The sequence below is a fragment of the Orcinus orca genome, chromosome 2 (assembly GCF_937001465.1).
Source record: "Orcinus orca chromosome 2, mOrcOrc1.1, whole genome shotgun sequence".
Taxonomy (NCBI): Eukaryota; Metazoa; Chordata; class Mammalia; order Artiodactyla; family Delphinidae; genus Orcinus; species Orcinus orca.
Window position 1 is genome coordinate 15919133 of NC_064560.1, and position 12478 is coordinate 15931610.

Below are 12478 nucleotides of genomic sequence, written 5' to 3' on the forward strand. Positions count from 1 at the left end.
CCCAAGCATTCTCCTGTGTAAATCTGTAATGTAAACAAAGTTTCAAGGGCAACAGCCAGTTCCTAACTTCCTGATGGTTCAGAAAGTCCAGCCAATAGCTGATTTCACTGTTTTATTCTCCTTTGAGGGTGATCAGCCAGACTGGGCAATAAATAGAACTATTAGGGATCATTTTGTTTGGCAGACCTCAATTTCTGCAGCAACTATAAAACTGAGAATATATAAAGACCCTGCTGAAGTGATCAGGGTCAGGGACTAGGTGTCTCATTAAAACTCAAGCATAAGCAGGCTGTGCTCTGGCCTCAGGAACCACCATGCACAGTAAGAGAAGAGGAATTATTAGGGGACATTTGAATGGCAGATCATACTTTGTCTGGAGTTAACAATGTAGTCTACACTGGCATATTGATTCTCTTCTGATAAATCTAATAAATATTATCTTCTTTTAGTGAAAAGGCACTGATGTTTATACTTAAATTATTTACTTCTAGGAATGGGTGGAGGTTATAGTCTGTTCCTTTAAAGTTCTCCATTTCAATTTACCTATGTTTCAATTTATCCTATCATGATTTCTTACTAACATATACTGAGAACTGACAGTACAAAGATGAAAGAGACCTTTATGTGTTCCAGTGTTTAGAAGGTGCTGTCATCAGCTCCTGTAAAACCTTATCTTGGTTTGAGAGGCAAAAGACACATACCTGTAAGCTCTTATCATAACAGCAGGAGTGCTTTTTAAACATCAAAGCGCAATACCCGTTATCAAGTTTCCTTGATTTCTCTTAGGGAGACCAATCCATCTCTTCTGTTACTGGAATATTTTTTACCACGACTACCATATCTTTGTACAAAATTAGAACTGGGAATCCTCTCTACAAAATAGCTATCTTTATTCTACTATATCATAATAAAATTTCAAAAGGAAAAATATCTATCAAATATCTATAATATATATCTGAATATGTATAGTTATTGCTTATTAGACTAAGTTAATTTTATCATTACCAATTTATATTTTAAACATTGAACATTTCTATTGAGAACAATGTGACTGGTGAATTGAATATTATACAGTTAATATAATCAAGGGACCGCTATGGATGACTTTTTAGATCTGTGTGGTTTATTGATCTAGTTGTTTCAGTCTAAATAGAAAATAGATTATAATTAATATATTTCTCTATTTGTGTCTTTCAGTGGCATAGTCAAATTGATTCTCCAAGAAGATAATTTCAAGTCTATGGAGGCCAGTTTTCTCCCGATCTCCTAGAAGGCATAGAGTTCGCTGAGTAAGATTTAACTAAACAGTGTAAACATGGCTACAAGGTTCCAAATCTGAGACTAAATTACACCCTTCAGCTCTTCATAGCCTCAGCAGTGAAAAATACCCTGCCTTCACCTCTAGCACAAATCTAGTCATTGTTACACAGTGTATTAGAACAATGGGAAATAGCTCACTCTAAAGCATTAAGTAAAAATAAAGAGCAGATCAAAGTCATTATACAATAGTTAAACTGCACTGCATTTATTATACAATAAGGATCAAAATAAGGAAAAGTTCTTACCATTTGCAGGCAAGCAGCCTGAGCTGAAGGATATATCATCAATAGCTATGACTTCATCCTGTTCATGAGTTGAAATCATCTGGCCTTCAAAAACAACCTGGATAAGAAAAATGAAATAAAACAAAAACAAAGAGCAAGGAACATGATTACCTGACAGTCTTATAGCACAGAGCCTACAAATAAGAAACATGTCACTTCCTAGAAGCACTTGGGTGACCATACCAATTCCAAGTGGAAAGAGATCTAAACGTACATTTTGAAGAACAAGAAAATGTACAGTCATCTCTATCTCACATGTCTAGGTTAGGTAACATGTTTGTGAAATGAAGCAACAGTCACCTGGTTTCTGCCCCATATCATCTCCTAAGTTTGGTTCCTATGCATTCATACTATTTAGTATTTACCAGTTCTTGGACCCATGCTCCATCTTGAACTCTTGATTCTTGGCATTTTTCATCTGTGCTTCACTTCCACCTCTGGTTCTCTGAATTTTACTCACAGTCCTGCCTTGGATGTCCTTGTGGTATCCTCCCACACATTTTCTGCCATTATCTAGACGCAGCTTGGGACACTGACTGGAAATCATTGTTCAGCGACTTATTGTTAAAATGACTGAATGTTATATTGTGATGTGAAGCCAGCCCAGTCTCCACCAGGAAATTCTCTGGTATAATGAATCTGAGAAACTTGGAAAGATCAAGTAATCCTAATTACTTAAATCAATAGAAAATTGGTGTGTTGGTGGAAAGTATTATCCCACTTTCACTAATGAATACCAATGATGTGTGAGGCTTAATTCATGGATGCATTAAACTTGTGTGCACTGCTCAGCCTTGTTCATAATATAAACATTTTATTACGCCAAAACATCACACTGCTTCTTAGCTTAACAGATGGTCTGCATTTTTCTGTGCTGCATTCTCTTTTGTTTCTGTACAAGATGTACTAATACATTTCTTTTGAACCAGACGCTATCTACTATATTAAAAATATAAGAAACATCCATAATGTGTCCAGTAAACCATCAATATATAGCCCTCAGAAAGCCATCTCCTCTTCACATAAAATAGAATAACCATGTGACTAATTATAAGTCAGGACCATGCTGGGAAAGGTCTATCAAATTTTGTTACATAGGGGTAGTTTCATATGAGAATATAGCACAGTGACTAAAGTGTATATTTGGAACCAGACTCCTTGAATTCAGATCCCAGATACACCACTTCATAGCAAGAAGACCTTGGAGAAGGTACTTAATATCTCTGTGCCTCAGTTTTCTTTGTAAAAAGGTACTGATAAAAATAATAAGTTATTACCTATATGATAAGGTTTATGTAAGGATTAATGAGTTATTACATGTACAATTGCACTTGGCCTATAGTTGGCATTAGTGTTAGCTATTATTATAACATAGTTATTAAAATATTTAAGCTATTGGATGAATAGTGTTTACCAATTAAAAAAAATCTATTCTCTACAGATTAACTTTATTCTTCTTGAAAGCTTTCTCACACAGATATATTCCCTAGTTCTTGCCAAATTAAGCATATACCTGTAGCAGCCACATTTAAAGAGAGAAGTGGAAATAAGTCTTAACTAATCACCAGTCTCTTCTTTTTTCCTCTACACCCTTCCTGAAAACCCATTCATCCTCAGGGCTTTAACTGTCACCCAGGCTGATGACAAATTTACATCAGGAATGTCAACCTCTCTCTTGAGCGCTCCTCCCACATCTCCATAGCCTGCTGGATATTTTCACTCCGATGACATGAAGTCACTTCTGATTCATAACGTTCTTTCTCCTCAACTAGGACCTCTCCCCTGACACTCAAAACTTCAGAAGACTGCTCAAAACTTCAGTGCTCAAAACTCTAAAATGGCCTTTGGAATGACTTTTTCCTCCAGTCACATGTCCAATCAGTCAGGATTTATTAACACCCCCTCCTTTCCATCCCTGTTGCCACTTGTATATCTTCACACCTGATCTAATGAAGTAGATTTTAAATTACCTTCTTAACTTCAACCCTCTCCTCACCAGAGTTTGCAATATGTATTTATTCGATTCAACTGAAGAAATGTTAATATGAAAATCGGCTGCCTTTTGAGCCCACTGGTACAGAAAGAGGAAACGTTTTCCTTAGGTAAAGAACAATTTCTCTAACTGTAGGGAAATTACTAATGGACCTGTGTGGCTATGAAACAGAAGACCCACCAGGCACAATGAGATACACCAGTTAAACGTATTTAACAAAAAGATTTACCAGGGATTTTGGTTGGGATCCTGCAAAGAGGGATAGGTTGAATGAGTTAAAGAAAGTGGAACCCCATGATAATTTTCTACAAAGAGAGGCCCTATATTCAGAAGCTATGTTTGTAATATGGTAGTTATGTTTCTAAGAAAAGCAATTAACATTCTTTGTTTTCTCCAAAACTTTGGCAAACAAGGTTTTCCAAACATCCCCACCTCACTTTTCTGTGTTAGGTGAAATAAAGAAAAGAAAAGGGAACTTCCTGGTGGTCCAGTGGTTAGGACTCTGTGTTTCCACTGCAGGGGGCAAGGGTTTGATCCCTGGGTCAGGAAACTAAGATCCCCCATGCCGTGGGGCATGGCCCAAAAAAACAAAGAATAGCAAAGTAGCAAAATAAAAGCAGATCACAACACAGATAATGGAGTTAGGAGTTTGGCAACATCACAAAAGTCAGGTATGGCCTGCACCAATGCAAAAATAAACATGAGACACAGAGACCTCTGGGACAACATTAAAGGCACCAACATTCGAATTATAGGGGTTCAAGAAGAAGAACAGAAAAAGAAACGGACTGAAAAAAAATTTGAAGAGATTATAGTTGAAAATTCCCTAATATGGGTAAGAAAATAGTCAATCAAGTCCAGGAAGTGCAGAGAGTTCCATACAGAATAAATCCAAGCAGCAACACACCAAGACACATATTAATCAAACTATCAAAAAAATAATACAAAGAAAAAATATTAAAGGCAGCAAGGAAAAAGCACCAAATAACATACAAGGGAATCTCCATAAGGTTAACAGCTGATCTTTCAGCAGAAACTCTGCAAGCCAGAAGGGAGTGGCAGGACATATTTAAAGTGATGAAAGGGAAAAAACTACAACAAAGATTACTCTACCCAGCAAGGATCTCATTCAGATTCGATGGAGAAATCAAAAACTTAATGACAAGCAAAAGCTAAGAGAATTCAGCACCACCATACCAGCTTTACAACAAATGCTAAAGGAACTTCTCAAGGCAGGAAACACAACAGAAGGACAAGACCTACAATAACTAACCCAAAATAATTAAGAAAATGGTAATAGGAACATACATATTGATAACTACATTAAATGTAAATAGATTAAATGCTCCAACCAAAAGACATAAACTGGCTGAATGGATACAAAAACAAAACCTGCATATATGCGGTCGACAAGAAACCTACTTCTGACCTAGGACACATACAGACTGAAAGTGAGGAGTGGAGAAAGATATTCCATGCAAATGGAAATCAGAAGAAAGCTGGAGTAGCAATTCTCATATTAGACAAAATAGACTTTAAAATAGAGACTATTACAAGAGACAAAGAAGCACACACATAATGATCAAGGGACCAATCCAAGAAGAAGATATAATAATTGTAAATATTTATGCACCCAACATAGGAGCACCTCCATACATAAGGCAAATGCTAACAGCTATAAAAGGGGAAATTGACAGTAACACAATCGTAGTAGGGGACTTTAACACCACACTTTCACCAATGGACAGATCATCCAAAATGAAAATAAATAAGGAAACACAAACTTTAAATGATACATTAAACAAGATGGACTTCATTGATATTTATAGGACATTCCATCCAAAAACAACAGAATACACTTTCTACTCAAGCGCTCATGGAACATTCTCCGGTACAGATCATATCTTAGGTCCCACGTCAAGCCTTGGTAAATTTAAGAAAATTGAAATCGTATCAAGTATCTTTTCCGACCACAACACTATGAGACTTGATATCAATTACAGGAAAAAATCTGTAAAAAAAAAAAAAATACAAACACATGAAGGCTAAACAATACACTACTAAATAACCAAGAGATCACTGAAAAAATCAAAGAGGAAATCAAAAAATACCTACAGACAAATGACAATGAAAACACGATGATCCAAAACCTATGGGATGCAGCAAAAGCAATTCTAAGAGCGAATTTTACAGCAATACAATCCTACCTCAAGAAACAAGAAACATCTCAAGTAAACAACCTAAACTTACACCTAAAGCAATTAGAGAAAGAAGAACAAAAAAACCTCGAAGGTAGCAGAAGAAATCATAAAGAAGAGATCAGAAATAAATGAAAAAGAAATGAAGGAAACAATAGAAAATATCAGTAAAACTAAAAGATGGTTCTTTGAGAAGATAAACAAAATTGATAAACCATTAGCCAGACTCATCAAGAAAAAAAGGTAGAAGACTCAAATCAATAGAATTAGAAATGAAAAAGGAGAAGCAACAATTGACAATGCAGAAATACAAAGGATCATGAGAGATTACTACAACAATATGCCAATAAAATGGACAACCTGGAGGAAATGGACAAATTCTTAGAAAAGCACAATCTCCCGAGACTGAACCAGGAAGAAACAGAAAATATAAACAGACCAATCACAAACACTGAAATTGAAACTATGATTCAAAATCTTCCAACAAACAAAAGCCCAAGACCAAATGGTTTCACAGGTGAATTCTATCAAACATTTAGAGAAGAGCTTACACCTATTCTTCTCAAGCTCTTGCAAAATACAGCAGAGGGAGGAACACGCCCCAACTCATTCTATGAGGCCACCATCACCCTGATACCAAAACAAAGATGTCACAAAGATGTCAAAAAGAAAGACAATGATGTCACAAGGAAAGAAAACTACAGGCCAATAGCACTCATGAACATAGATGCAAAAATCCTCAACAAAATACTATGAAACAGAATCCAACAACACATTAAAAGGATCATACACAATGATCAAGTGGGATTTATCCCAGGAATGCAAGGATTCTTCAATATATGCAAATCAATCAATGTGATACACCATATAAACAAATTGAAGGAGAAAAACCATATGATCATCTCAACAGATGAAAAAAAAGCTTTCAACAAAATTCAACAACCATTTATGATAAAAACCTTACCCAAAGTAGTTATAGAGGGAACTTACCTCAACATAATAAAGTCCATATATGAAAAGCCCACAGCCAACTTCATTCTCAATGGTGAAAAACTCAAAGCATTTCCTCTAAGATAAGGAACAAGACAAGGTTGTCCACTCTCACCACTATTATTCAAAATAGTTTTGGAAGTTTTAGCCACAGCAATCAGAGAAGAAAAAGAAATAAAAGGAATACAAATAGGAAAAGAAGAAGTAAATCTGCCACTGTTTGCAAATGACATGATACTATACATAGAAAATCCTAAAGATGCTACCAGAAAACTACTAGAGCTACTCAATGAATTTGGTAAAGTAGCAGGATGCAAAATTAATGCACAGAAATCTCTTGCATTCCTATACATTAATGATGAAAAATCTGAAAGTGAAATTAAGGAAACACTCACATTTACCATTGCAATAAAAAGAACAAAATACTTAGGAATAAACCTACCTAAGGAGACAAAAGACCAGTATTCAGAAAACTATAAGACACTGATGAAAGAAATTAAAGATGATACAAATAGATGGAGAGATATACCATGATCTTGGACTGGAAGAATCAACAGCGTGAAAATGACTATACTACCCAAAGCAATCTACCGATTCAATGCAATCCCTATCAAACTACCAATGGCATTTTTCATGGAACTAAGACAAAATATCTTAAAATTTGTATGGAAACACAAAAGACCCCAAATAGCCAAAGAAATCTTGAGAAAGAAAAACAGAGCTGGAGGAATCAGGCTCCTGGACTTCAGACTATGCTACACAACTACAGTTATCAAGACAGTATGGTACTGGCACAAAAACAGAAATATAGATCAATGGAACAGGATAGAAAGCCCACAGGTAAACTCATGCACATATGATCACCTTATTCATGATAAAGGAGGCAAGAATATAAAATGGAGAAAAGGCAGCCTTTTTAATAACTGGTGCTGGGAAAACTGGACAGCTACACGTAAAAGAATGAAATTAGAACACTCCCTAACACCGTACATAAAAATAAATTCAAAATGGATTAAAGACCTAAATGTAAGGCCAGACACTAGAAAACTCTTAGAGGAAAACATAGACAGACCAGTCTATGACATAAATCACTGCAAGATCCTTCTTGACCCACCTCCTAGAGAAAAGGAAATAAAAACAAAAATAAACAAATGGGACCTAATTAAACGTAAAAGCTTTTGCACAGCAAAGGAAACCATAAACAAGACAAAAAGACAACCCTCAGAATGGGAGAAAATATTTGCAAATGAAGCAACTGACAAAGGATTAATCTCCAAAATATATAAGCAGCTCATGCAGCTCAATATCTAAAAAACAATCCAGTCCAAAAATGGGCAGACCTAAATAGACATTTCTCCAAAGAAGATATACAGATTGCCAACAAACACATGAAAGGATGCTCACCATCATTAATCATTAGAGAAATGCAAATCAAACCTACAATGAGGTATCACCTCACACCAGTCAGAATGGGCATCATTAAAAAATCTAGAAACAATAAATGCTGGAGAGGGTGTGGAGAAAAGGGAACCCTCTTGAACTGCTGGTGGGAATGTAAATTGATACAGCCACTATGGAGAACTGTATGGAAAGTCCTTTAAAAACTAAAAATAGAAATACCATATGACCCAGCAATCTCACTACTGGGCATATACCCTGAGAAAACCATAATTCAAAAAGAGGCATGTACCAAAAATGTTCATTGCAGCTCTATTTACAATAGCCAGGACATGGAAGCAAACTACGTGTCCATCAACTGATGAATGGATAAAGAAGATGTGGCACATACATACAATGGAATATTACTCAGCCATTAAAGAAACAAAATTGATTTATTTGTGGTGAGGTAGATGGACCTAGTGTCCATCTTACAGAGTGAAGTAAGTCAGAAAAACAAATATTGCATGCTAATACATATATTTGGAATCTAAAAAAAAAAAAATGGTTCTGAAGGGCCTAGGGGCAGGACAGGAATAAAGACGCAGACATAGAGAATGGACTTGAAGACACGGGGAGGGGGAAGGGTAAGCTGGGACGAAGTGAGAGAGTGGCATGGACATATATACACTACCAAATGTAAGATAGATAGCTAGTGCGAAGCAGCTGCATAGCACAGGGAGATCAGCTCGGTGCTTTGTGACCACCTACAGCAGTGGGATAGGGAGGATGGGAGGGAGGAGATACAGGGATATATGTATATGTATAGCTGATTCACTTTGTTATAAAGCAGAAACTAACACACCACTGTAAAGCAATTATACTCCAATAAAGATGTTTTAAAAAATAATAAAATAAACAAACAACAAACATGAGACAAATTCCTTTCACATCAAACATTTTAAGAGAAGATGGCTTTTGAAGTAAAGCTTAGGGTTCAGAACACTTGATTTAAATCTCAAAGGAAACTTTGATGGTAGGTGAATAATGGACATAAATTCACTTGGATTACACTAGTAACTACACGAACAGAAACCCTTGTAGTAATATTTACCGTGTGAAAGTTTTCTTAATTAGTAGTACACATTCAATATTATTTCTCAAGTAAACACGTGAAACACAAAAAGATGACAGTAATCTTTTCTCCATCATGTGTTCACACCGTAAGTATTCTTGAATTAAAAGATAAAATGTCTCTCATATTATGATTTTGAAAAGTTTGAGAGTAACATTAAGTTAATAGTTTATTATTAGTAGTAACATCTTTTGTTCATATTAATAAAGCCTATTGTTTCTGAATAGGAGAGTGGTGAGAACTCTCTGGCATTTCTAAATGGAATATCGAAGAAATAACAAGTAGATAGTAGCATATTAAAAATGCTTCAGTATCTTTTTAAAATTCAGGCACTGACTTCTCAAGGATCCAGACATTCAATTTGAAAACCATAGTCGGTGATATAATTAGTAACATAGTATTCATTCCTTCCTACCCATAAAACCAATAGGTGAGCTCCCTTCAAGAGCCAGAAAAAAACATGGATGAGGGAATTTTTCACTTGAATTTGAGACTGAATTTTTGCTGTACATTTAGCCTATATTCTTTGCTTCTATGAATATTTGAAGAAAATAGTAAAATTAATTGCTTATATCTGCAATTTTGAGAAATGTGATTGCAGTTAATCAGCACCACGCAACGCATAGTAATGTTTCATCTAACACAGCAGACAAAAGAATATTTAATGAGTCACATTAGATCTGACCAAATCTAGAGCGTGGAATTTTTTTCCTATATTTTATAAATCCTTATACTGCTTTAACATGATACAAAATTATCACGGCTCAGTGACTAAATGACTGAGATCTGAAATCAAACTATCAAATGATATCTGAAATCAAACTATCCTATGTTCTAATTTTGTATTTGGTAGGTTATTTCATTCTCTAAAGCTCATAATACAAATGTGAACAGTGGGGTAAATTATAGTTCAGAGGACTGCCGTGAAGGGTCAGTAAGATAATATACATGAAGGACCAAATGCAGTGCTTTACACATAGTAAGTGATCAATCAATGCTAGGTGCTATTCCTTAAACATCTGCAGAAACTTTCTGAAATACTGCCATCTTTGTGGACTAAATGTGTAAACACCATTCCTTGTTTATTCTCTCAGAAATTAACATATGATTCAGGTTTATTAAGAAATGGACCTAGTCCTTTACAGATGAAGGTGGCAAAGCCCACACACAGGAGCCAGATCCAGAGGCTTTCTCAGAAACCCATGCTAAGCCAGGGTCCAGCTGGGATAAATCTACTATTTGGGTACTTCTAAAGGAAGCATAAACGGCTTTAAAACTATCAGAAGGCAGAATGGAGGAGAAATTGCAAAACACAGAATAATTCTCGGAGGGCTGTAAATTGATGAGGCAGCAGATATTGCCTGGAGACGCTGATTACAAAATGGCCTCAAATAAGCCTCTTGCTTAAGCTTTTTAGGAAAGAGCTACTACATGGTGGCAGACAATATTCCAAGCACAGCACATCTCTGTGGCCCAGCTCAACAAAAGCAAATGAACATCTGTTCACTTGCTGACAGGACAGAACTAAAACATACCTGCAATCTTAAAGACTGGTGTAGCCAAAGGATTCCAAGAGAGTCATAGGGTTTCCTAATGTTTTACAAAGCCTTTAAGGTAGAAGCACTGTTTTCATGTCAGCAATAAAGTATTTTGAGAAACCAATTAATATGCTACACGTGCATCTGCTTTGGTTGAAGATACTGCTGCATCTTCAAGTGTGCAGGTGGATAACCTCGCTGCCTCTGCTGAAGCTGAAATGCCCTGGAGATAATATATTTGGGAATTTGAAGTTTTACGTTTATCTACTACACATATTTAATCATCAACACCCATAGTATATGCTACTTGGGAATGAACAGCTGAGAAAAGCAAAGGAGTTATTTTAAAAGGTTTAACCTACAAGCAGCAAGTTTCTCCTCTGCCCAGCATCAAATCTCCGTTGTACTACTAACAAAGACCTTGACTGAAAGACAGAGACCGTTAAATATAAGAAGGCACAATGCGTGACAAAGACAGCTTAAGACTCTTTTACCATCCACTCTGTTTCAAAGTTGGAAAAGATGTACAAATACTGATAAAGTTTATACACAGACAAGAGTCCCATCTCAGTCCTTAAAGTTTAGACAAGTATGCAGAGGGACTTTAGCAAGCTCCTCCTTCATCATCTAGTCAGTGTGACTCAGTCCCTTCAAAGGCACCCTTGGCTCTGTTTTGTTGCTCTTGTTGTTACTGAAAAAAGAGAGACACACAGGGATGTAAAACAAAATCATAAGAAATAAACTAGAAACTTCTCTATAGTAATTAATGACACCTGAACATCCACAACAAATTGGATGCATTATTGGTGGCTGGGGTTCTCATTCTGCACAGCATTCGCCACTAAAGGCAGGGACACAGGGTGTCTCAGCCCCATGCCTGATCAATCCCTCACAGGAGGACTTAAATGCCTGATGGCTTAAAATACCACCTCCCACCCCCATATACACCAATAATACTGGATTTCAAGAGAGTACAATGCCTCAAATGACAGAATTATGTTTCCCACTACACAGTTCTGTTCTCCTTAAGTCCTATCACCTAGGAGTCACTTAACTGCCTACTAAGTGATTTTCTTTCATCTTCTTTGGAACCCCATTTAGTTCTACAAAACCCTGAAAATTCCAAACTTCAGTGATTTTATGACAGATCAATTAAGAAAACGTGCCATTCTTAGAGTTTATAATTCAATTTTTATACTAGAGGTCCTGCTCATTCTCCCATCTTCCCTCTGCGCCACTCAAAATTCAATCCGATTCAATCTCTATATTCAGGCAAGCGCTAAATCCATCAAATATCAAATGATTTTCTATTCCGTATCAAAATTATAAAATATTATACTATTCTAATAATAGATGCTAAAAGAAACCTACTTGGGTTAATTTGGCTCACAAACCAGGTTTAAAAAGCAAATTTGGAGAGTTAGCTTCAAGATGGCAGAGGAGTAGGACATGGAGATCACCTGCCTCCCCACAAATACATCAAAAATACATCTACACGAGGAACAGCTCCTACAGAACACGTACTGAACACTGGCAGAAGACCTCAGGCTCCCAAAAGGCAAGAAACTCCCTACGTAGCTGGGTAGGGCAAAAGAAAAATGAAAAGAACAGAGACAAAAGAACAGGGATGGGACCTGCATCTC

General features: G+C 36.3%; 1 protein-coding gene across 1 annotated transcript in view; it reads right to left on the reverse strand.

Annotated features, from left to right (window-relative positions):
• MALRD1 (MAM and LDL receptor class A domain containing 1) overlaps window positions 1-12478 on the reverse strand; it is a 589021-nt gene that overhangs the window by 541671 nt on the left and 34872 nt on the right. The window contains exon 5 of the mRNA XM_049705518.1: window positions 1566-1662. Within this exon, the coding sequence (XP_049561475.1) occupies window positions 1566-1662 (97 nt within the window). The remainder of the gene's footprint in view (window positions 1-1565; window positions 1663-12478) is intronic.